Genomic DNA, 26378 nt, shown 5'->3' with positions numbered 1-26378 from the left:
GCCCCTGGTGGGGGTGTGGATAAGTTGATCCAAGGCATTGGAATTTATGTATTCCTGAAAACGTTGAGCAAAAGACTTGGTACACGAGTAGTTTTCCCAGTTAATGGCTGGGTAGTTGAAATCGCCCATTATTAGGGTGTTGGTTGCACCCCAATATTTTCCTGTGTATCAAGAAAAGAGTGGGAATCCTGGGGCATGGTGGGGGATCTGTAGCAAGTTACAATTTGGATTGCGGTCTTGCCCAGAATTAGTTGCACTTGGATAATCTGAGATGCATTATGCTGAGCAACTAGCCTTGAGGTGCGGATATCCTTAATGAATATGGACACGCCTCCACCTTTAGTGTTTCGGTCCAGGTTAGGTTGCCAGAATGTGTGGTATAAATTATAGCCTGGTCATGCAGGGGTGATCTCTGGAGCCTTGAACCAGATCTCTGTCACTCCACAGATGTCGATGTTCTCCATTTTAAGGAGTGCATCGAGTGAATGCATTTTGAGGTTTAGACTCCTAGCATAGAGTAACATTACCCTCAGATTTTGCTTGCTTATACCGGTTATGGTGGTGAATTTGAACTTTGCCTAAAAAAAGGCACTATGGGGTGGCAACAGCCCTAGCCAGTATCCAGAATCCCAAGGGCGACAGGTGCAGGCCATCTTTGGCAAAGCACTGTTGTCTGTAGATCATGTCATCCCATGCAGATACTGGATCCCCTTAGAATGACACCAGAAGCTTAGCCAATTGTTTAAGTCAATCATTTTGTCCTTTTATTGTGGTATCATTCTGGACGAGGGCAGGGTGCTACTCTGAGCTAGGGTCATACCTGCTTGGGCTACAATATCTGACAACTCCTCCATGTCTCTTTTCATGTGGTCCAGGGAGGTACGTCTCAGGTCATTCACACCAACTTGGACAATGACAGAGTAATATTTGTACTTGCTGTGGAGTGACATGAGTGCGTGCGTTATGTGGCAGAACCTGACACCCGAGAGGCAGCTGACAGTAACTTTCTCCTTGTTTAGCCTGGTGAGAAGAACATCAGTGTGCCTGACTACAGAGTCACCTATGACTATAGTGTTGGGTACGTTGTTATGCCTTTTGGGCTGTGGTTTAGTGGCACACTGAGTTTGTGGGCTATGTGTCATTTGGGTTGTGTTGGGGGGGGGGGGTTGCATGCATTTCTGCTTTGGAGGTCTCTGTTGCTTGAGCAGATTTTTATTGAGAGCCTCTGCGAATGTAGGTGTGTGTTTTGGTGGTGTAGGTTTTGAGGGACTATGTAATGAGTGTGGTGTGATGCAACTGTTTACCTTTGCCTCTTGACTGTCTAGTCCAGTTTTGGGTGAAGAGAGCTTTGCTTCCAGTTTGGAAAGTTGTAGTGTTGGGTGGTAGGAGGAGAGGGTTGTCTGTACATGAGGCAACTGCAGCATTGCCCCAAGATGCCCAGATTAATCATGTAGACAGGAGAAAACACCGTGACCGTGTTCAGATGAAGCCTGGGATAAACCTAAGTGAAAGTGCTTAACTTTATGCGTACTTGTGGCATTTTAACAGTATTTTATACATCCTGTTTTATTAAAGAGGTTTGGAGCCTGCAACGGTATTTTTGCTTGTACAGTTTTGTTTTGGTGCTCTTTTGTAATTCCAGGATAGATGGACTGCCTGACCCGACCTTGTCAGTAACACATCCATCCAGATATGCGCCAAGAGAAACTTCCACATCATTTGATCCACATCATCTTCAATTACACCTCTAGATGACAGAGATGATACCAGCAGGGGGATTATGGCTCCTCTCCAAGAAAGAAAGCATTCTAGAAAAGGTAGGATCAACAGATGAGGAATACTGGGTAAAGTCATAAGATCCAGAGTCATAAATTCCAACGGCTTCTTAGTGGGATCTAGGGCATCAGATCAAACAATATCTTTCTCTTCAGATCCAAGGGCCCTGGATCCGACATGTCTCTCTTGATCCAAGGGAGGAAGAGATGCAAGACCCCCTTAGATCCAATTTTGATTTCTTCCTGGAAGGCTAAGAGAACAAAGCCAAGGAAGTACATGGAGCAGGAGATTACGACTCCTTTAATTCTTTTGTGGGGGGTTGAGCCTCTCCAATAGCCTCTAATGAAGAAGATAACAAATCACTCAATATCAACTTTTTTTTCTATACACCACATTTTTACAAACAGAGCCTTATTGAAGAGAACGTTGAGGGACCAAACAGTAAACACAGACTGAGTGTCCAACATAGGCATTGTATGTCCACACGTACATTTTTGAAACCGGAATGGTCCTTTCCACCATAGTAATGGCAAAGGGAAATGGAAGAAGGGAGCTTAATACAGAAGTTTAAAGGCTTTTTTTTTTTTTTTAATATTAGCAGAAAAGGAGTAAAAAAAAAAAGGAATAGTAATTACCAACAATGGTAAGGATACTCTAACAATAAGAGAATACAGACTACCAATAATGGCATCGCAGATTACTCTATAGAGTAAGACAAGGGGAAGAAATTCAAACAACTATGAAGAAAAATAGGCTATATTAACCCAGGAAGGGTAAGGAATTAATTAACTAAGGATACGAGGAAAATAATTCAACTTATCTGAAAAATAAGCAATGAGGCTCAAGAGCTACTGGCAACCACATCTTTTGTGGAAAGCAGCGAGAGAGATCGGAGGTAACATAGGGTTGGTGCATTTTAGGTAAGGGACAGGCTCAAGAGCTTTTTGGTTCCTACAAGCTTTAATAATGGCAGATTCAGATCAGAAAATTGCATCTGAACCCATCAGTCGAGGACCAAAAGAAAACTGACAACAAATATCATTTTATAACAATTTCGGATCATTTTCCAATTAAATGTCAATTGCAAGGCTGAGTAAATACATAGAAAGGCAGTGGACATTTCCAACATACTCTTGAAAAAGGAGAAATTTAAACAGAAAGTGAAAAATCATAGGAGAAGTTAATGAAAAACTGGAAGCTGCAGGACACAAGTTGGATAAAAGATGGAATCAAGGTAAATTACAACTACACAACAAGACAGAAACCACAGCGATACACAAATGGAGCATCTCATATGAGAGATACTTAAGGGAACTGCAGAAAATAAAAAAAATGCAAAGAGTACCAGCCTGGATGGGAGAGGATGGGATAAACAGACAACTGATGTTAGCCAAAGAGGAAATGAATCAGTATTTACAAAAGGTGAATGATGCCAGACAAGTGATGTTGGGGCACACGTTTTTCAATAATCCAAAAGCAAAGAAATTACTAGCTCAGATTAGAGCAAAACAAGTGGCAAGAATGACATTCCAGCCAGAGAATTCAGGACTGGGTTGCTAAATGTGTGTGTGTGTGTGTGTGTGTGTGTGTGTGTGTGTGTGTGTGTGTGTGTGTGTGTGTGTGTGTGTGTGTGTGTATGTGTGTATACATATATATATATATATATATATATATATATATATATATATATATATATATATATATATAAAATTTCAAAGCATAGTCTGAAGCATCGGAAGGAAGAGAATAGTACTGGAGACTGCCAACAACTCTAGCTTAATCAGTGGTCAGTTTCTGATTTGCTTGCTCGGAGGATTTGTTTTAAGAATGTGAACTGTAGACTTTTTTCAACCTCTCTCAACATTTTGACTTCCCTTTGAAATTTCGATGCACTTTAGTAGATCTATGCATTATATATCTACACACAAAACAAGAACATAGATGCCTGCTTAAAAACATAGTCCATCAGATGAAACTTGCTGTGTATCATATAACTGATGCAAATATGTTAACAAACCTTTCAGACCATCCTTATCCACGTCCTTAATGATGCTGGCAATTGTTGCCATATGCTGCTCTGTCAATGAGACACTTAAATAATTCCGTATATAGTTATTTCGGGAATTCAGCATTGAGGACGTAATGAAGTTCAAAATACTGCTGGCCAAGTTCATAAACTAAACAGAAAGAAGACAATTATTTCAAAATTCCAAAAACTGGGCTGCAAAATCATTCCAGATTGATTTTAATATACAAGTCAATGGGTGTTTCACTTTTTACACCTTCTATTAAAAAAACACTATGGGAATATCACAAGAAGTAAAGATGTGCTAGAAATTTATCACTACTGTAGATTGAGTGTGTATTCACTTTTGCAGTAATGACTCCTCGTTGAACGTTCTGCTATAAAAAAAAGCAACAGCCAGCCTAACTTCCAGAGCTTTTCTTCATTGTCCTTGTTGCTGTGCAGACCCCACCCCCCAAACAACTGGAAATCAGGATATTTATTGTTGGTGTAAGATGTCAGCCCACACCAGTTTCAGTTCTGTCTTGTCATTGCAAGCTAAATTATGGTAGTATGTTAACAACGGGTACCATGGTGATACTCAGGAAATCATTACAGCTAGAACAACAACACACACACACTCTTCAGGTTCAAAAAAAATCAAGCCTGTGGAAGGAATCACATCAAGAGAAAAACAGTATCAAAGGAATATCAAAAGAACACTACTAGATCTACCCACCCCCTACCCAAGGATGCCACAGGGTCTAACAGACTGGATGTAAGAAAGTTGTGACAAGTTTCTCACTTAACTGTACATCACTATACAAATCACTGCTGTCATAATGGCTCTTGGAATGATTCTCAAAGCTTATGGGACCTTGTGGGTATCTGGCACTTGATAAGACAAATCTGTACGATTCCCTGCAGAATGGTTCTGACACACCCTATCCTGTCCCTAGATCTACACTATAATGTGGGGAAAGTGTAGGCAGGTAATCAAAGTGACCGTTTCCAGGAAGGAATGCAGACCAACCTTCCTAATGAATCAAAGTTAGCTGCAGGGGCTCCAGCATTATGAGCCCAAATATGCTCAGAGTAATCCTAGGTGATTACTACGCTAAGGGCTCAAGAGGCCTTACAAGCCAAGCCAGTTTTATTTCAAATTTTACCTTATTTTATAACAAGGGTCAGAAAGCAGAGTTTGACAAATTTTACAGACATCTGTCCATAATGGACATGGGCATCACCCCAGGAGTGAATTTGCTATCCCATCCATTGGTCCAGACTACACTTGGAAGATGGTCAGGAAAGGGCACTGCTTCACAAGAACAGGAATCTTATTCCAGAAGAGGGGCAATCTCTGGAACACATCTATCTTTCCAGCACAATCCGTTCAAGTCTGAGATCAAGTGTAGATCTTTGGAGCAGGTAAGCTTTGTGCAGTTAATTTTGTGAATATATAACATTTCCATCAGGACTGGGGTCAGAGACCGTCTAGGTCAGGCACAGATCAACCCTCAGTAAATCGGTAGGAAATTGAATATACAGATATGGATTTTAATCGGTCCACATATGACATGATGGTTATACCCTGTACTTTTTGGGTTAGAACCCTCAGAGGACACTCAAACTTCAGGTGCCTTACAAGGTACATGGCCACAGGTTGCACAGTATTAGTTTACTGATCTGATGAGAGGCAGAGTAAAGTAGTATTATAACATCTTCAGATGAGAATGCCATACCCTTACTTATATATAAACTGAGCCACATAGGACTTGCACACCACTGTTAACAAATGGTGGCCAAAGTTTAGATTACTCAGATCTCTCAACGAGTCCACTCTTATGGGGGTGTTATCAATGTTTTAACTTTCACAAGTATTTTGATTTCCCAAAGGGTATTATGCACTTTTTTTGCATTTAATTTGAGGCCATGGCTCTGACACCAACTGTTAGTCAGTATCAGACCTTTCTGTAGGAGGTCATCATCATCATTTGGGGAGTCAGTGATTGCCCCCAACTAGTCATCAACAAACTTGGTCAGCCAATGGCCATCTACATTTGCCTTGACATGGCAAGTATACTCCAAACAGGAAGGGTCCCAGCACTGAGCCTTGTGGTACTCCACTGGTGACTAGCCTCTTATTGGCTGTGGATTCCCCCACCAATTTTGTCAGTTTAACACCACAGTGGGATGCTGTGTCAAATGCTTTGGCCACATTAAGTTAGGCAGTATGCACTACCTTACCCTCATCCCCGGCCTTGGTGACCTTCAAAAAAGTCCACCAGATTGAGCAGGGAGGACCTGCCCTTGACAAAGCCAAACTGGGTCAGGTCTGGAGAATTCTTATGTCGTTAATCAGATCTACGATTAGTCTTTCCATAGCCTTGCATACAAGGCTAGTCAGAATTATGGGTCAGTATTTTCCTGGATGAATTGATGGTCTCCACTTCTGCAGAGGGATGACTGCTGCTGCCCTCCTCTCTACTGGGACAAAAGTTCATCTAGAGACTGTAGTTAAAGATCTAAGTGGGTCTGTTAGGTCATGTTTAAAGCCATTTAATAGACACCCCGGGATTCCATCAGGGTTCACTGATGCCAGGTTTCTTGATTTAGAGAGCACAATGATAACCTGTTCTTTTGTGATATGGGCAATGTAATAGTAGGAACTACTTCATGGGAAGTAACTCAAGGTGAAAAAGGGGTGAAACTTGAGTAGAATTTACCAGCCAGCAGGTTTGCTATTTCTTCTGGCTGACTACAGGCACTGCCACTTATAGCCAACTCAGCTGCTGATTGTTTCACTTAAGATTTCGGACATGGCTAAAGATGCGTTTTTGGTTATCCTTTGGTTGGGAAGCTATTTCACTCTTACATCTAGCATTTGAAGACTTGAATTTTTCTCTGATTTACCTGCTGAGACTTTTTTTTTCCTGATGTGCACCCTCCCACTTACATCTAGGCAGAAATTTTGTCCTCCTGTTGTATGGTCTACTTATGCCAGGGTCCACCAGGGTGACTTGTTTTTCCAGCTAGATCTGGGTTTAGTTCTGTCAAGCACTGTCATTTTTATGCAGTTTAAGTGGTCGTATAGGGCATTCATGTATACTTAAGCACTGGCCTCTATTTTCGGGGTTAGAGGAAGATCAAAAATTACATAATAGAAGGTAATTTGACTTGGAAAATTCTTTAGAGTTTTAAGGTTTGATGGGGTTCTACACATTTATTTCAAGGGAGACATATTTATGATATGATCTTACTGGGGGGGGGGGTGTGCAACACTCACCCTTATTTGTGAGTACTATGTCAATGATATTTGAGTACTCCCTAGTGGGAGTAGACCAGCTGTTCAAGTTTTCACTGACAAGACCAGGAATCTCTGAGACTGCATGTTAGTGGTTGTGCAAGTTTCTCAGTTTTTGGAACGTAGTTCATATTGCCATGAGTAGTGTGTTGGGCTGAATGGTAAGGGATTCTATTAACTTCAGGTATGCGGACTGTTTTTCATCCTTCATGGTTGTGGACTCATAGCTAGCGATAAGGCAGTGGAATTTGTCTATGGTCAGCAGGACATGCAGTAGCTCAAGCAATTCATCCTGTTTGACCAACCTAGAGGTGTGAATTTTTTTTTTTTTATGTAAATGGAAATGCCTCTTCCTTTCTTTTTTTCCCCCCTCTTTTCAGGGGGTGATCCGAATGCGTGACAGGGCACCACAGCCTTGCACTTGAACCACATATCTAACTGTACAAATGCCAGCATTCTCCAGGGCAAGGAGAGCTTTCAGGGAATGCAGTTTCTTGTCAAGACTCCTAGGACCGAGCAGTAGTACCTTCAGCTTAACATTAGAAGAATGTGTTACACTGGTAGGTATGTTGCTTTGGCACTGCCTAAAAAAAGCAGTATGGGGGTGGCTAATGTCTTGGCCAGTATTCGAAAGCCTAGCAGCAACAGGTGCAGATCTTCTCTGGCAAAGGAGAGTGGCCTGTCAATCATGTCGCCCAGGCTGACGAACACTGGATTCCCTTGGAATTACACCAGTAGCTAAGCCAATTACTAAAGTCAATCATTTTCTGTTTGTACTGTGGTATCATTCTTGATAAGGGCAGAATGCTGCTCAGTGCAAGGCTCATACCAGCCTGCAACACTTATTCAGAGTGATCAATAGTCCATCTCTTCATACAGTCCAGGGAGGTATGTCTCAGGTCATTCGCACCCACATGGACTACAAGTCGTACTTGTGGCTGAGTGACCTAACTGCCTGTGTGATCTAACGAATCCTGACCTCTGAAAGGCAACTGACTAACCCCCACTTTATCCAACCTGTGAGGACAACGCCCGTGTTTCACACGATGGAGTCTCTAATGACCAAGATACATGAATGCCTGGTGTGATGTGATGTGCATTTGCGTGTGTAGTGGTTGGTGTTGACTTATGTTTCCATACGGTTTCTGAGGCAGTATAGAGGAGACCTCAGAGGTTTGGTATGTTACGTGCAAGTACCTCCGCATATGTGGGCTCATATGTTAAGACCGTAGTTAGTGAGGGAAATTGTGTGTGCGCTGATAACCTGTTTGTTATTTGATTTGTCAGTTATGTCAGTGTCTCTTCATGAAAAGAGCAATTATACATAATGGGCTAGGTTAGAGGTACATTTCTATTCTGGCCTCTGCTCGCTGCCCACAGCAAAGGAGAAGGACAGATTACATTTTCTCCATTTGCTTTGTTCCAGGTAAAATCTCAGTTATACATCCAATGAATGTTAAGATCATTTCCACCTGTGTTCTGGGGTGATGGAAAGTACAATGGGAACAAAGGAAAGCCGGCCTAGTCATAACTCTGTTATTACCTTATGCAAGAAAGCTAGGCTGGTAGGTAAGGTAACCACATCATTGAGGAATACGAGGAAATATTTCTTGCACAAGGTGGCCTGCAACTCAATTTTCAGAGGCAGCTGCAACTAAGATAACCACCTTCCAAGAGACTAATTTGAGATGTGCTGAAGCAGATGGCACAAAGAAGGGTGGCACAAAATAAGTTTCTGTTAAGGAGGTTCAATGGTGGCATAATATCAATCTTGCAAGGGGGTGGTCTACAACGCAGAAGCCCCTCTGAGGAACTACATTAATGGTAAGGAGGTGTTGAGGGCTCCACAGGTGAGGTGGATGGTATGCACCTTACACCAGTATAAGACAACCGTGCTGTACATACGAATCAACAACAAAGGTGCTGCATTTGGGCCCTGTCCTCTTTCAAAACAGCAAAGGGATTTATTTTTCCCATTTAGCTAGGTATGATTTCCTCAAGTAAGGTTTCCTATCTTCCCATAAAGTGGAAAGCACAATCTCTGAAAACATGCACACAAAATCAATAAAAGCTTAAGTCATCTAAGCTGGAAGCCACAGTCCACAGACTGCAGTTCATAAATAACCCATTTTTCTCAGATGAAAGATCCGCCTGACTGGGCAAAAAAGACCAATATTACCCTTTACTAGGCTCAACAGAAAAATAAAGTACAGTTGTGTACCTACCATAAATGTAGATGTTAGAGTGTATTCACTGTTGCAGTCCTTACTCTTGGGTTATCCTGCTGGCAGGCTACCCGCAGTTGGCCAGAGTTCCAAAGTCTAGGTCCAGCGTCGGTTGCTGTCGCCTCTTCACCGACGTCAGTGCACCAGGGGTATAAAAGATGCAGCAAATGCCATTTTCTTCAGTTTTTCTTGCCCCAGATGTCAGGTGCCCCAAATAGGTAGGCTGAAAAATATATATATCAAAAAGAAACGCACACACAAAAATAACATTTCCTTCATCTACAAGCAAATGCACCAAAAAGGTTGCATAGGATACAAAAGTGCAGATAAGGCCCAGCAAAGAGAAGGGGGATGGTGGGTAACCTGGACTGCAACAGTGAATACACTCGAACATATACATTTATGATAGGTACACAACTGTACTATGTTCATTGTATTTCACTGTTCCAGTCATTACTCCTGGGTTGAATCCCAAAGCTGAGGAAGGGTGGCTGGGCTAAATAGGATTAGGGGAGGCTATGAGACCTTGCAGAACTGCAATGGCGAAGCCTGCTCTGGACTTAAAGTAGAGAGGCAAGTGGTAGTGCTTTGTAAAGGTGTGCACTAAACTCCAAGTTGCAGCCTCTAAGATTTCTTTGGTTGGTACCCCCCTGAAGAAGGCTGCTTAAGTGACTGCTGCCCTGGAGGAATGAGGCCTAATGCCCTTAGGCACTGTTTTGCCATGTTGAGAACAGCAGAAATTGATGCAATGGCCTATCCATTTAGAAATAGTCTGTTTTGAGATAGCCTTTCCTTGTGATCCTGCAGCATATGACACGAAGTTGCTCAGTCTTTCTGAAAGCTTTAGTTCTGTCCAAGTAGAAGCGTAACTGCCTGTGTATATCCAAAGAATGCAGAATTTTCTCCCCCTTGTTCTGTGGATTTGGATAAAAGGTAGGCAAGAGAATGGTTTGATTGAGGGCCACACTGGACACCACCTTAGGCATAAATGTAGGGTTTATTCTCAGAGAAACCCTGTCTTGATGAAAAATGATGAAAGGTTCCACAGCCATGAGCGCTTGTAACTCTGAGACTCGTCTTGCAGAGGTAATGGCTAGGAGCAGAGCTGTTTTCCAGGATAAGAATTTAATATCCGCTGTTGATGCTGGCTTGAAAGGAGGCAGTGTGAGTTTTTGCAAAACAAAATTGAGGTCCCAGGCCGGAATTGGTGCTCTCCTTGGAGGCCTAATGCTTTTGGCCCCTCTGAAGTAATGCCTTATTAAAGGGTGAGAAAAGATAGGTGGTTCCGTATTAAAATGTGCAGAAATGGCAGAGGCATGAATCTTAATTGATGAGAAAGAAAGGCCTTTTTTCAGCATCTCAGTCAGGTATTGCAAAATCTGAGGAATGTTTGGTACAGATGTGTCAATGCCTTGTTCCTGGTTCCAAGCACAGAATCTCTTCCATTTTTCTACATAAGACTTTCTGGTACTGGGCTTCCTGGCCTCCAAGTTAACATCCATGACTGCTTTTGAAAGGGGAGTGCTCATTATGGCTACATTATCCGCCATGCTGCCAGATTTAAGGTCCTGAGTTGATTGTGCAGGATCCGATTGTTTTGTTGGGTCAGCAAGTGAGAAGTCTGAGGCAATATCCATGCTGGACCTTGAGACAAGCTCTTCAGGATTGGGTACCAGTGCTGGTGTGGCCAGTCTGGTGCAATCAGAATCATTTTTGGCTTCTCTTGTCTGACCTTTAGGAGTACTCTGGGAAGGAGAGGTAGAGGAGGAAAAGCATATACTGTTAGGGCGTCCATTTTCCATGCTTGCTTGTGGTAAGTCCTTGTGCAAAATCTCTGCAATTGACAGTTGTGAGGGGAGGCAAATAGATCGATGTCTGGGTATCCCCATTTCCTTGTTATCCTGAAAACTTGTGGATCCAGTTTCCATTTGTGGGCATCCATGAGGTTTCTGCTTAGTTCGTCTGCCAGTGTATTTGTTTTTCCTGGCAGGAACTGTGCTTGCAGGTGAACTTGAAAAGCCAATGCTGTGTCCCATAAGGTCATTGCTCATCTGCAGAGGGGGTAGGAATGAGTACCTCCCTGCTTATGTACCACATGACCATAGTGTTGTCTGTCTACTAGTAATTGTCCTGGATGAAGCAGGTCCTTGAAAGCTGTCAGGGCATTTTGAACAGCTAGCATCTCTTTTCGACTGATGTGAAGATGCATCTGGTTTGCAGGCCATGTGCCGTGAATACATTTTCCTGCCATATGGGCCCCCCAGCCATAATCTGATGCATCCGTTGTCAGTGTCTGTCTGGCTGTGGGTAATCTGAATGGCAGACCCTTGTTGTGGTGACAGGCTTCTGCCCACCATCGAAACTCCTGTTGTAGGCAGGGAATGAGTGCAATTACTGTCTCCAGGCTGTGGCAATGCTGAGTCCAAACACTTTTCAGATACCATTATAGTTTCCTCATATACAGTCTGGCATATGGAATTAGTAGAATGCAGGATGCCATGAAACCCAAGGCCTGCAGGATTTTCCTTGCAGATAAGTGGGTTTTTGTTGCCAATTTCTTCAAGTAAGTAGTCAGTTGTTTTTCCTCGTCTGGCATGAGACAAGCCATCTGGGCAGTTGTATTTAAGCTTGCGCCCAGGAATATGATCTCTTGTGAGGGCACTAGTTTTGATTTATTTTTGTTTACTGTGTACCCTAGGCCAATTAGTAATCATTTTACAAATGCCAGATGCTTTAGAAGAGTGTCTTTCTTCTCTGTTTGAATTAGGCAGTCCAAGTAGGGATAAATTTGAATTCCTTTTTGTCTGCAAAACGCAATTACTGGTGCCAGGCATTTTGTCAAGACCCTGGGCACAGTAGATAAGCCAAAGGGCAGTGCAGAGAATTGGTAATGCATTGAGCCAGCTATGAATCTGAGGCATCTTCTGCAAGATTGTCTGATTGGAACATGCAGGTATGCCTCTTTTAGGTCCAAAGTTACTAGCCAAGCCCTTTTGCCCAGCAAGGGCAGTAGCTGCTGTAGAGTCAACATCTTGAATTTTGGAACTTCCAGAAACGAATTTAGTATAGATAGGTCCAGAATTGGTCTCCAGGTTTTGTCCTTCCTAGGCACTAGAAAAAGTCTGGAGTAAAATCCTTGCCCCTGCTCTTGTTGTGGTACTTGTTGAATGGCCCTCATGTCCATGAGGGCTGTAATTTGTTTTTGTGCCTCTGCCCATTGATTGTGTGGCAGGTCTGGCATGCCCGTTGACCATGGTAGGGTGTGGAAATGGAACCTGTAGCCTTGGGACACTATGTTGAGAATCCATTTGTCTTGGGTAACCATTTGCCAATTTGATGAAAAAAGTGCTAGTTTCCCCCCTAAGGGGGCTGTCAAAAGGAAACTGCTTGGAACTGGAAGAGGAAAGTCATTGGGACTGTTTTCTGTACGGTTGTGATTTGTCTTCTCAGCTTTTGTAGGTAGGAGCACCCCATTGTTTAGGCATGTATGAACCTTGGGGCTGAGATCTGCCTCTAGGACGCCTGTATCTGCCTCTTTGTGGTCTGTCTGAGACTGGAAAGGACCAATTTTTAGAAGGCCAATTCCTGCTAAACCTGGGTGGCTGTACCTGTAAGAAATCCTTGACTGTCTGCATGGATTTTGCTTTATCCTCCATTTTTTTCAACACCTCTTCTGCTTTAGTACCAAACAAAGTATCATGCTGTAATGGTGCATCTAATAATTTTGCTTTAACATGATCAGGCAGATTTTGTTCCTTTAACCAAGCATGCCTTCAAATAACAGGACCTGTAACAGCGGCCATGCAAGAGGCCTCCAGTGAATCATAACCACATTGCAAAGTATGCTTTCCCACTTGCTCAGTTGCATGCAATAAATCCTGCAATTCCTTGTTCTCAGAACATTCAGTATTTGTCAACATTTTCTGTTTAAGTAGTGACAGTAAATATTGCTGATATTTAAGCATATGAAATTGACAATTTAAAGCTCTTACAGCCAGGGTGGCAGAAGTGTATACTTTTTCCCCCCATCTGTCTAGAGCCCTAGAATCCCTATCAGAGAAGACAGGGTTTTTTGCAGTAGCAGCCTTAACCCCATTGGGACCTTGAGATACAGATTCTGGGTCAGCAGCGGGGTTTTTAAATAGGAATTTATGAGAATCTGGGACCCTGTAGTATCTGTCTGGCTTAGCAGGTGCATGGGGTAAAGAGTCAGAGGACAGTCCGGACTCTGAAAATACATCTACAATGTCTAAAACTGGAGAAATGGCAATGGGGTCTATGCTGAGGAAGTAGCAGGAAGTCTGAGCCTTTTCTTAGACTCAGAATAATCTTGGCTCTCCCATCGGAAACGCTCCCTCATAGTATGCAGTGTTTCTCCAAAGGAGTAGTCCTCAGGAGGAGAGGCTGAAGGAATGGATTCTTCAGCATCAGAATCCTCATAGGGAAGCATGGGAAAATCCTGTTCAAAAAAGGAATCAGAGGAAATAGATACCTGATCAGAAGAGTCATACTCTGTCTCTTGCCTAGGCCTCTTATCAGGAGGGGGATGGGAGCCCCTGATCAAGGTAATTAGGTCTTCGGCCATTTTGAGCATCTGTTTTTTTGTCTTTAGAGCTGCTTTAGTCTTTGAAGTGGAGGATGGCTTGATATATAGTTGTGTAGGTCTGAAGACACCCTCAGAAGCAGATGCCTGCTCAGCGGCTCTGGACCCATCTGAGGGATTGATTTCCGAGTGTCCAATACCTTGAGTTTCCAGAGGCCCAGTCGGCTCCACGTGGGAGTCGGGAGCGGCCTGTGGCTCTGAGGTAGTGGGTGCCAGGGGCTGCGAAAGTGCCTCACTGAGAACCAGCGAGTGGCCTAGAAGAGGCTTCGTCATCAGCTTTGGACCTTGGATGCCTATTCTTGTCATTGCGTTTTTTGTAAACTCGGGTTGTCGGCTGTTCCGCCGGCATTATATAATTAAATTGTCGGCCAAAGTAATGAAATGCAAAATCGAACCGACGCTTGATAGTGCGTTGGTTGAATCTAGCGCAAAATCTACAGCTAGCAAAGTTGTGATAAGGGCCTAGACAAGGAATACAGTAAGAGTGAAAATTCTTATGAGGTATTTGCTTCCCACAAGAAATACAATTCTTAACTTTTTCTGACATCGGTCTGGAGCAAAAAAAAAGTTTCCCCAATGGGGTACTTAGCTTTAATGAAGACTTCGGTTCTGAAATTCAGCTTTGAAAATCTCAGGAGTCGGCCGACCGGCACTTGAACTGCTTTTGCTTTGGGCACCGCGTGGCAAGAAAGACTGAAGAAAATGGCGTTGGCTGCATCTTTTATACCCCTGGCGCACTGCCGTCAGGGAAGAGGAGACAGCAACCGACGCCAGACCTGGACTTTGGAACTCGGGCTGACTGCAGGTAGCCTGCCAGCAGGATAACCAAAGAGTAATGACTGCAACAGTGAAACACGATGAATACCCTATATTGCCTGGGCCAAAAAGGTGCTAGGAGTAGCATATATGACTTCCTTAAAGCCCTACTGATTAAAGGTACTGGAGGAAAAGCACAGAGAAACACCTGCTTTTGCTATGCAAAAGGCATCTGTTACCCAGACCCCCAATGTTGGTATCCTGGTACAGAATCGGAGGTCTTCTGACCAAGGCCTATTTCTGAAGTCCACTTACAGATCAGGTCAGGATGTGGATGTAAGGCACTGACTACAACTCTGATCTGAGATATAGAACAATAAGTATCTTTTTTGTTTTTTGCTTATTTTTACCAGTTATTGCTTCTAGCAATTTATATATACCACTTTTTATTGCTTGCTGCATACTTTTTACTGTATTTTATTGCTATTAACTAATCTGCACGGTTAAACTAAAATTGCCTGCCTTACAGGGTCTGATAAGATTTGTACTGTCACACTGTAATGCGTTTTAGCTAGTTTCGCTGTGTGAAAGGTATTAACATGAAATTTTCTCTACTTGCTAAGCAACTACTTTTTGTGATTTCCTGCCAAGGAATGTATCATATAACTGATTTGTTTGCAGTAAAAAGCATTCTGTAGAGTCTCCTTGCTCCTATATCTGTTTAATACTTTTATTTTGTGAGACTCTGCTGTTCTTCTGCTGTGATAAACATTTCTGTAGTGTTTACCATCTAAAACAGTGTAGGCCAGTAGCTTTAGTATTTTTCCCCACCGTCCCTCCCTAACGGTGTCTTGCTGTTATACTTGGTGGCTTTCCAGTTGCCCACCCCTACTGTAAATCTGATCTGGGACACTCCTCCCAGTCTAGTGTCACTAGCTCATTCTACCTAAAACAGACAGAACATTTGAGAAGGCCAACCCACTTAGTTTCTTAACCTTGAATTACCTTCTGCTTCTCCACTCTCCCTTTCCTTTACAAAAAAAGGAAAAAAAAAAAACTTTGCTAGAATCTCCCTGTGTTCTATTTAAATGTAACAAAAAAAATGTACGCTCGTTTCCTGCCTTTACTGCAACTAGTCTAGTCCAGATACAGATTTGCTATATACAGGACTGTTTGTAAGCTTTTAAGCCTCCCAAGCCTGTGTTGGAGGGAAGCCTGCTAGCTCATCAGTGAGAGTGGTAAGCACTAAGTAAACCTATGTACCAGATAAGGAGTGGTTTCTGGCCCAGAAATTGTAGTTATTGGCCGTTTGGGCAATTTCTCCAACTCTCAACTTTGATTTAAAAGCCCGCATTTGCACTCGTTTCTTTCCTGTAACTAGTCTAGTTCAGATACAGACTTAGTTTTAGCACTTTAATTTGCTTATTTGTGCTCCGCACTTGTTCAGAACTTGTTATAAGCACTAAAGCTACAAATTACTCAACCTTCCTCATTACCTAGACGAAAACAGTTTTTTATTTACTTTCCTCACTTGCTTAGAGAAAAACAGCTCTTGTACTCACTTCTCACTTGTCTAGAGGAAAATAGAATTTTTATTCAGGCATGTCCAAGGGTCAGCTCCCAGTGTTCTCTCTCCTATCTGATGAACCTGGGCATCTTGGGGCAATGTAGCAATTGCCTTATGTACACAGAAAACACTCTTCTCCTACCACCCAATACGACAACTTGTGAGAGATGCACTTAACTAGCGGTAAAGATCTCTCCAACCAAGACTGAACTTGACAGCCAAGAGGAGAAGGTAAACACTTGCATCACACCACACATCACATAGTCCCAACTAAACCTACACCACCAAAATCCACCATTATTGTTTTTTTTCTTTCGGCTTTTCCCGGTTAGGGGTCGCCACAGCAGAACTCCGGTCCACTAATGACTGGCAGTCGATTTTTATGATGCAGAGGTGCCAGCCCGATGCTCAACCTTCAACGAAGGCATGTCCATTCACGCATGTCTTTCAAACGACACAACCGCGGGGAAGACAAGCAGACTCCACAGAGAAGGCGTTCCAGCAGAGAATCAAGTGGGAGAACCTCTTGCTGTGAGGCGACAAAGCTACCGCTGCACCACCGCGGAACACAAATACATTCGCGGAGGCTCTCAATAATTATCTGCTCAAGCAAGAGACCTCCAAAGCAGAAACTAAAGCAACCGCCACCCCCCTAACACAACCCAAATGACACGCAGCCCACGGACTCAGTGTGCCACTCAACCACAGCCCATAAAGCAAAACAACGTACCCAATACATTAGTCATAGGTGATTCTGTAAGTCAGGCACACTGATGCCCCACTCACCAGGCTAAACAAGAAGGTCACCGTTAGCTGCCTGTTGGGTGCCAGGATCCGCCACATAACCCACGCACCCAGGTCACTCCACAAGTACAAATAGGACTCTGTCATTGTCCGTGTCAGTGTGAATGACCTGAGACGTACCTCCCTGGGCTACATGGAGAGACATGAACAGCTCTCCAATCTTGTAGCCCAGGCAGGTATGACCCTAGCCCTGAGTAGCATCTTGCCATCATCCAGAATGATACCGCAGTACAAGGACAAAATGATGGACTTCAACAATTGGCTAAGCTTCTGGTGTCATTCTAAGGTGATCTAATATCTGTCTGCTTGGGACGACATGATCGACAGACCACGATGCTTTGTCAGAGAAGGCCTGCACCTATCACCCCTGGGATTCTGGATACCGGCTCTTGCCGCCCCATAGTGCCTTTTTTAGGCAAGGTTCAAATGACAAATTCACCACCATACCAGGAACAGGCAAGAAAAAACTGAGGGTAATGCTACTCAATGCTAGAAGTCTAAATCTCAAAATGCACTCCCTCAAGGCACTCCTTAAAATGGAGGACATGGATATCTGTGCAGTGACGGAGACCTGGTTAAAGGCTCCAGAGAGCACCCCTGCATTACCAGGCTACAACTCATACCACACTTTTCGGCCACCTAACCTGGACCGGAACGCCAAAGGCAGAGGTGTGTCCATACTCATTAAGGATATCCACACCTCCAGGCTAGTTGCTCAGAATAATGCATCCAAGTTCAAACTAACTCTGGGCAAAACGGCAATCCAAATTGTAACTTGCTACAGGTCCCCCACCATGCCCCAGGATTCCCACTCCTGATGATATGAAACATTTAAGTGCGACAAACATCCAAAAAAAATAAGAAATCAGGAAGGGAGCAAATACTTTTTCATTGCACTGTACATAGGATGGGGGGGTTGATTGTTATGTTTGAGGGATTTCAACAACAAAAAAAAAAGTAATGCAAGTTGTGGCATAGGCTCAAATGGACATGACAAGAAACAACTGAATAAACCAACCAGTCGGACAGTATATGCACGCAACATAAAAGTTTGAACTGGAGATTTAACAAAAAAGCAGTTATATACAAAAGGCGGTAATAACTATACAAGAAAATGATGCTTTCTATAATGTCTTTCAATGTGAATGGTCTTACAGATAAAAATAAAGAAAGAGTAACAAACTACATTAAAAATGTAGAGCGCAGTAGCTATGCTCCAAGACAGAGACTTGGAAGGAACTGAAAATGTGAATTTCATAAAGAAAGGTTTTCAGGATATTCAGCTGAATGCCTGGGGAAAAGGAAAAAAGTACTTGTATTAATTGCAAGAGGAGTTCCAACAGTGATAGAAGAGGAAAAAAAGAATAATGGAAGATAAATAGTGCCAAGAGGCTAATGGTAAGGGAGGAGGATTACACTGGCATGCATTTACATTCCACCTTAAACTGTTATAATGGCGCTTAAGAAAATTCTGGGAGAAAACCAGCTTTCAGCAAGGATTACTTTACAGGTGGAAACGGAATTTGGTTTACAATAGTGAAGGTGTGTCTGGGGTGGCCTAGAAGGGAAAATATAACAATACATTTTTGAAGAAATTTCTGAAAATGTTTGGCATGGAAGATGTGCATTCAATACTATGAGTTTGGAGTGAATTTAGATATTATTCTCCAATATACAAAAACTGGGCTAGGCTAGATAGAACACATCTCACAGGAACACGTCCATTTAATTCAAGGTATTGAAACACAACAAATAACTATTTCAGATCATGTGCCAATAAACACAAATAAAAACACAAGGTAATGAAATACAAACGAGACACTGGCGCTTCCCCACCTATCAGATGGAAAGAGGAATTTAAGGAATGGGTTTTACAAATAATTCCGGAGCTACTAGCGAAAATAGAAATTTCTTCTAAAAATGTAGCTAGGGAGTGCGATACAAAAGTGGAGTTTAAAATTAGGGTGGAAATAAAGGAACAGGAGACATGGTTAAGAAGTAACAAAAATTTAGTGGGACCAAGTACTGCAAAATAGAAGGAATCTCTAAGAACAAAAAAAGGAGCAACTGCAGAATGCTAAATAATAAATAAGGGTTTACCTCGATAACATGTACAAGTTTAGAAAGATAGCAACCACGTTTTGATAATTCTAGAGCACAAACTTTTAGCACAATGATTCAGTCAACAAAGTGGAAAGGGCTGTCACCAAGCATAGGGAGCCTGTATCAAGGAATATAATGGATCTTGTAGAAATATTAGAATACAAAAATTTTGGAAATTTTATGAAAATTTTTATAAAGCAGAGAAATATGGAAATCAAGAAAAGGTATAAATAGAAATGTTTAGAAGAATTAAATATGCCAAGGTTAGTGGTAGATGAGGCTCAGTTATTAACGGTTAAGAGAGGAAGCAATGAGATAAAAATGGCTATGGCTAACCAAACTATAGTAAAGACCCAGGAATAGATGGTACTCCTGTGAAAGTTTGGAAGCTAACGGGAAAAAACTGAAAGCTCTGGAAGGTTTTGTTTAACAGAATTTTAAGAGAAGTACCAGCATCCTGGAAAAAGCGGTGGTAACATAACACCTAGAGGGAAAAGATCCATGGGATGCAGCTTCATACAGGCCCATTTCAATACTAAATCATGATCATAAAGTGTTTATGTCTAAAATGGTTAAAAGAATGGCAAAAGTAACACCAAAATTGATGGATATGGATCAGTGTGGTTTTGTGGAGGGGAGGCAAACATTTGACAATATTAACAGAACACTGATGATCCACAGTGAAGCAGAATGTAAGAAAATACCAGTGTTATTGGTGGGTCTTGATGCAAACAAAGCATTTGACAGAGTAAACTGGGACTTTATGACCAGAGCAATGGAAGCATTTGCTTTCCCTGATACAATTATAAGGCTGATTAGGAGTATACACGAAGCAAACATTAAAGTGGGTGGGTTCCTCTCTGATAACTTGTGCTCGAGTTGAAACTAGGCAGGGTTTTCTGCTTTCCCCTTTGTTGTTTCCATTACATTTAGAACTACTGGCAAAGAAAATAAGGAACTCAAATTCAAGAAAATAATTGGTATGGTAGTCAGGAAAAACTGGCTCCATTTACAAATCGTATTATTTTATACATGACGAAACCAGAAAGGGACATTACAGTGTTCTGGAATATTTTAAGACAGTTTCAAATCTTTTCAGAATACAAAATTAATGAAGCAAAAATAAGTCAATAGTGGTAAATTATGCACCCACACAAAAAATTATCAAATATCCATACTTATGGGGACATGATAAAATGACTTATTTAGGATCATGGATTAGAAACGACTGTTGTGACAGCTAAGGAAACGTGGGAAGAGACTAAACAGATAACACAAAAATTGAGAAATTGGAGGCTTTGTTATGTGGATATGGATAATAAGATGCAAGCAATTACAATGTGTTTTAGCACCTTTAGTCTTATACACAGGTAAGGCATATTTTTTTTATCAAGCAGAGGAGAAGCTGTGGATAGCAATTAAAAAAAAAAGTTGAAGGACTTTATCTTGAAAGGGAAGACTGCAAGGGTCAAATGTGATAAGAGGATTCTTCCAACAGAACAAGGTGGACTAGGATTACCCAATTTGAGGAGCTACTGTACAGCAACACATAGCACAAGCAGAACACAAATTCAAAGTGGAAAGGAATGATGACAATACTGAGGGGAATCTCAAGAAAAAAAGAGAGACTGGGATTTTGGATGCAGACTCTTAAGGAGAGCAACAAAAACCACACGAAGAATTATATTCATAAAATAGCAGGGCGTATTCTAAGAACTAAACCAGCATGAGAATGGAGAAGAGAGATTCTGCAGACAGGGATTACAGTTGTTAGGGATACAAATAGGCAAGAAGGAGCAGGAATTTACTGGAGAAAACTGGCAAATGATCCAAGGTACTGGGAGCAAATAAGAAAGGGAAAAGTAATACAACAAGAAGAATTTATTTGAACTGCAGGTTAGAGATTGCCTATCAGTCCTTGATGGGGAAGGCAAAGAGAAAGAAATAGGGGGCTCTTAAATGGAAGACCAGCACTGGTACAACTTTGTTTTACTAGAATCTACAACAGAAGCTGCCGTTAAAAAGGGAATTAGTAGAGCATATAAAATATTGCCTGTTAACTCTAGGAATCAAGAGGAGTTTAGCAAGGACTGGGAAGAGACTGGATAAGCAAGTAACAAAGACAATGGGGGCTATATGTGCATCTCCCAAACATGCAAAGTCATGAAGATTTAAGATCTTTGGAAGTGTTTACATAGGTATTTTTATACCCGAAGTAGACTCCAGAGAATTTTTCCTCAGGTGGATAAAAAGAAGTTATGTACTCACCATAACGTTCCATCTGAGTAGTTACACTTAATTTTTTGCAACCTGTGGGTATTCGGATCCATATCAGATACGAGCTGGCAATTTTTTAAGCATCTGCTCTGAGCTCCAAGCTCCTCCCCCTTACCCATAACCATCTCCTACCTTCCCTCAGATCGAGTTTGCCACTACTCAAACCAATCAGCAACTCAACTTACAATAAACCATGAGAAGGTTCGTGGGAAGGAGTGTGGGAAGGCTGCAGAAAAATGAAGTGCAACTACTCAGATGGAGCGTTATGTTAAGTACATAACTTCTTTATCTGAAGTAGGTAACTTCATTTTATCTGCAACCTGTAGGACACAGGCCCCAGCTACTCAAACTCCTGGGAAGACCTCATGGAAGGATATTCCTGAGCAGAGCCGAAGGATGCTCTCCCTCTAGAGATCAAATCCAACTTATGAGAAATGAAGGTATGTGACCTTGCCCAAGCTGCTGCCACACAAATGTCATCCAATGAAACCCTAGACCAAAAGGCAGCAAAAGTCACTACAGATCTGGTAGAATGAGCTTTAATAGGACTAGGTGGGGACAGACCTTTGTCTGTAAATTTGCAAAATACATTGTGTAATCCATCTATCTAATGAAACCTTGGAGATGGGCTTTACCTAGAAAGGGTTTAGAAAAAGACAAATAACTGGTCAGACTTACGGAAGGGCTTTGTTCTATGTAAATAAAAATGAAGTTGTCTATGAACATCTAGCAAATGCAGTTTATATTTACCCTTGTTCTGAAAATTTGGAAAGAAAACAGGCAGGTTAATTGTTTGATTCAGAAGCCACTTTTGGTAAGAAAAAAGGGTTTGTGCAGAGAGAAACCCCGTCTTTAGGGAAGATCAAGTAAGGGGGCACAGCAGACAAAGCCTGAATCTCAGAAACCCTCCTAGCCAACATAATGGCCACTAGGAAGACAGTCTTCTAGGGTAAGAACAAATCTACTGATGCTGCAGTTTCAAAGGGGGGAGCAACTAAAGCCTGGAGAACCAAGGTAAGGTCCTAAGGTGGAATAGAGTCCTTAACCGTAGGACGCAAAAGAAAGGTGCCTTTAAGGAAAGGCTTACACAGTCTAGAAGAGTCCAGGACATTCATGTTTTCACCGACGTGGAAATTCAAAATAGCTGCCAGTTGCACTTTCGCAGAGGAGTAACTAGCCCCTTACTGAAAAATATTTGCTAAATCCAACATTGCAGGAAGAGGGGCTGTAAAAGGATCCAGGTTTCTCTGAGAAGCCCAAACAGAGAATAGTTTCCATTTAGTGCAGTAAATCTTCCTAGTGGAAGCCTTGTAAGACACCACCAGAATAGTTTTTACTGAAGATGAAAGACCGGGAGTCCTGGCAATCAAGGGAACGGGAGCAACCAAGCAGTCAGCTTGAGGGTGCCCAGGTTGGGAGGACAAGTGTCAGAGGGATAAGAAATGAGATCCGGGCATGGATCCATAACCCAAAGAGGAGCTAGAACATGAGACCAGAGGAAGGGGAACCACACTTGAAGAGGCCAGAACGGGGCAATGAGGATCACTTTCCACCCCATCGGCAAGCATTCTGAAGAAACTTCAGAATAAGTGGTAACAGGGGATAAGCATAAAGCAACCCGGGAGGCCAAGCATGGACTAGAAAGTCTCTGGGGGGGGGGGGATCCCTTGGTGAAGGAATCAAAGCGAAGAACTCATCGCACTCGAGATCGTAGAAAGGCTGACCCCACGCAAGGAAGATCTCGGCTACAGACTGTTTCAGAGAACACGTGTATGGCATTAGAATAGCCCGACAATCTATCTGCTAAAATGTTGGATCGTCCCAGGATGTGCGTTGCAATCAAAAACAGACTGGTGGAGATTGCCCACTCCTCGTGACACAGGTTTACCCCGGGGGTCATCTCTGTGTCACTACTAGACAGAGGCACAGCAAACTAATTCTATTATGTAAGGGGGTCTTCACTGTGTCACTACTAGACAGAGGCACAGTATTCTAAATCTATTCTGTACACTTTTGTACCATTACATGGGGTGGCGAAAGCCACATCACTATGGCTAGGCTTATAAATGCCCCAGAAACAGAGGGTAAGATCTGGTTCCTCCCTGTTTGATTTACCAGACAACTGACATGTCTGACTGAACTGCAATGGTCCCCGGAGGTAGAATAGTGTGGAAGGAAACACTAAAAGCACTGCTCATCTCCAGAACATTGATGTGCAATCTGCTCTCGATCTGGGACCACGTGCCTTGGACTGTCCTCCCCAGATAATGAACACCACCCAAGCTGGGAGGCATCCGTGGTCACTGTCACTTGGGCTGTGGGTGAAACAAATGGGCATCCCGCTGCGATCGCTGGGGATTGGAGCCACCAGAGGAGTGACTCCCCACAGGCTTTGCTGATTTGAACTGCATGTTCCATGGGAAGATCTAGCCAAGACCATTGTATGGCAAGAGTTCATTGAAGAACCCGCATGTGAAGACGCGCACAGGGGAGGATAGAGATTGCTGCAGCCATAGTGTCCAGGGCACCGAGAATATCACCCGCCTTGAGTAACCTAATGCCAAGAACTATGGATACATGGGAACGTAGACTCTGGACCCTGTCTGGAGTTAGGAAGACTTTCAGTCGAAGGGTGTCCAGCCATGCCCCGATGAAGTCCAAGATCTGCACTAGGTCCAAGAGGGACTTGGAAACATTGATACTGATCCTTAGCTGGTCTGCAAGATGAAGGAAGGAGTCTCTGGCTTGGCAAAGAAGATGCTTGGTGGAAGCAGCAAGGAGCCAGTCGTCTACGTAAGGGAATACCTGAATTCCTTGAAGCTTCAGGTGAGCCGCTACAACTGCCATTACCTTGGTAACACCCTGGGGGCTGTGGTGATACCGAGCTAAAAAACCTCAGCTTTGACCAGCTAAGATCTAGCTGTATTCAACTGGACGTATAAGAGAATTGAAGTACCTTTTATCTGCACTTTTTTCATATAATACTGTATTTAAATTGACTTAATTGTGTTGCATGAATATTAACTCACGTGGAAGTTTTGACTTTGTTCTTCAGTTAGTTCCCCACCCACCCTCCCTGTTTCTGTTTTGGTATTAATCTTAGTGGCTTTGAAACTGCCCGCCCCTCTTGTAAATTTGTGTTAGGATACTCCTTCTGGGCCCATTTCATTTGCTCACTCAACTGAGTGCAGTGAGATCATATTCTGATTTCAGGCACTCCTACTGTGTACAAAGAGAGCATCTGGGAAAGAGAACAAAAAAAAAAATTTTTAAGCTCGTTTCCTGCCTTTCCTGTTAAGTGGTCTAGACTGTTTTTAGGCTTCTGAGCCCCCAAGCCCCTCTGTGTTGGAGGGAAGCCTTCTAGCTTAGTTTTGCTTCTTGTAACTAGCCAGTTTTCTAGTTTCAGCACTCAAATCTGTTTCTTTGAACTCAGCACTTGTTCAGAATTCACTGCAAGCACTACATAACCTGCAAATTACTACAGCACTCCACATTCCTCACTTGTCTAGAGGAAAGCAGTTTTTAGTACTTAATAAATAAGCACCTATCAAGGCATGTCTAAGGGTCAGCTCCCAGTGATTTCTCCTGTCTACCTGATGAATCTGGGCATCTTGGGGCAATGCAGCAATTGCCTCATGTACACAGACAACCCTCTCCCTCCTACCACCCAACAGTACAACCTGTGAGAGATGCACTTATATAGCCAAAGTGGAAGCAAAGCTCTTCACTCAAGACTGGACTAGACAGTCAAGAGGAGAAGGTAAACACTTGCACCACATCACACTCATCACATAGTCCCTCAAAACCTAAACCACCAAAACACACACATAGAAACACAAAACACACACCTACATTTGCGGTGGCTCTCAAACACCTGCCCAAGCATCAGGGACATCCAAAGCATAAACGCAAACAAACTCCACCCCCCAACACAACCCAAATGACACATAGCCCACAAACTCAGTGTGCCACTCAACCACAGCCCATAAGGCATAACATGCCCTACACTCTAGTCATAGGTGACTCTATAGTCAGGCACACTGATGTTCCATTCACTAGACTAAACAAGGAGAAAGTTATTGTCAGCTGCCAGGATCCGCCACAACGCATGCACTCAGGTCACTCCACAATAAGTACAAATATGACACTGTCATTGTCCATGTTGGTGTGAATTACCTGAGACGTACCTCCCTGGACTACATGAAAAGAGACATGAAGGAGCTCTCCGATCTTGTATCCCAGGCAGGTATGACCTTAACCCTGAGTAGCATCCTGCCATCACCCAGAATGATACCACAGTACAAGGACAAAATGATTGACTTCAACAATTGGCTAAGCTTCTGGTGTCATTCTAAGGGGAACCAGTATTTGTCTGCCTGGGACGACATGATCGACAGGCCACGATGCTTTGCCAGAGATGTCCTGCACCTGTCGCTCTTAGGATTCCGGATACTAGCCAAGGCTCTTGCCACCCCTATAGTGCCTTTTTTAGGCAAGGTTCAAATGACAAATTCACCACCGTAACAGGTACAAGGCAAGCAAAATCTGAGGGTAATGCTACTCAATGCTAGAAGTCTAAACCTCAAAATGCACTCACTCGAGGCACTCCTTAAAATGGAGAACATTGACATCTGTGCAGTGACAGAGACCTGGTTCAAAGCTCCAGAGAGCACCCCTGCATTACCAGGCTACTATTCACTCCATAAATTTCGGCCACCTAACCCAAAACGAAGCACTAAAGGCGGAGGCGTGTCCATATTCATTAAGGATATCCACACCTCCAGGCTAGCTGCACAGCATAATGCATCCGAGATTATCCAAATGCAACTAACTCTGGGCAAGACTGCAATCCAAATTGCAGCTTGCTACAAACCCCCCACCATGCCCCAGGATTCCCACTCCTCAATTCTTGATACATTGGAAAGTATTAGGGTACAACCCAACACCCTAATAATGGG

General features: G+C 42.8%; 1 protein-coding gene across 1 annotated transcript in view; it reads right to left on the bottom strand.

The window, feature by feature from the left end:
• Window positions 1–26378, bottom strand: part of UBR4 (ubiquitin protein ligase E3 component n-recognin 4) — a 3959899-nt gene that overhangs the window by 3629500 nt on the left and 304021 nt on the right. The window contains 1 exon segment of the mRNA XM_044087073.1: window positions 3794–3953. Coding sequence (XP_043943008.1) covers window positions 3794–3953 — 160 coding nt within the window.

This window comes from Protopterus annectens, chromosome 1.part1 (assembly GCF_019279795.1).
Source record: "Protopterus annectens isolate FY-2018-M chromosome 1.part1, PAN1.0, whole genome shotgun sequence".
NCBI classification, from domain to species: domain Eukaryota; kingdom Metazoa; phylum Chordata; order Ceratodontiformes; family Protopteridae; genus Protopterus; species Protopterus annectens.
The sequence above is the reverse complement of the archived record's forward strand: the minus strand, read 5'-3'. Positions and strand labels throughout refer to the sequence as shown.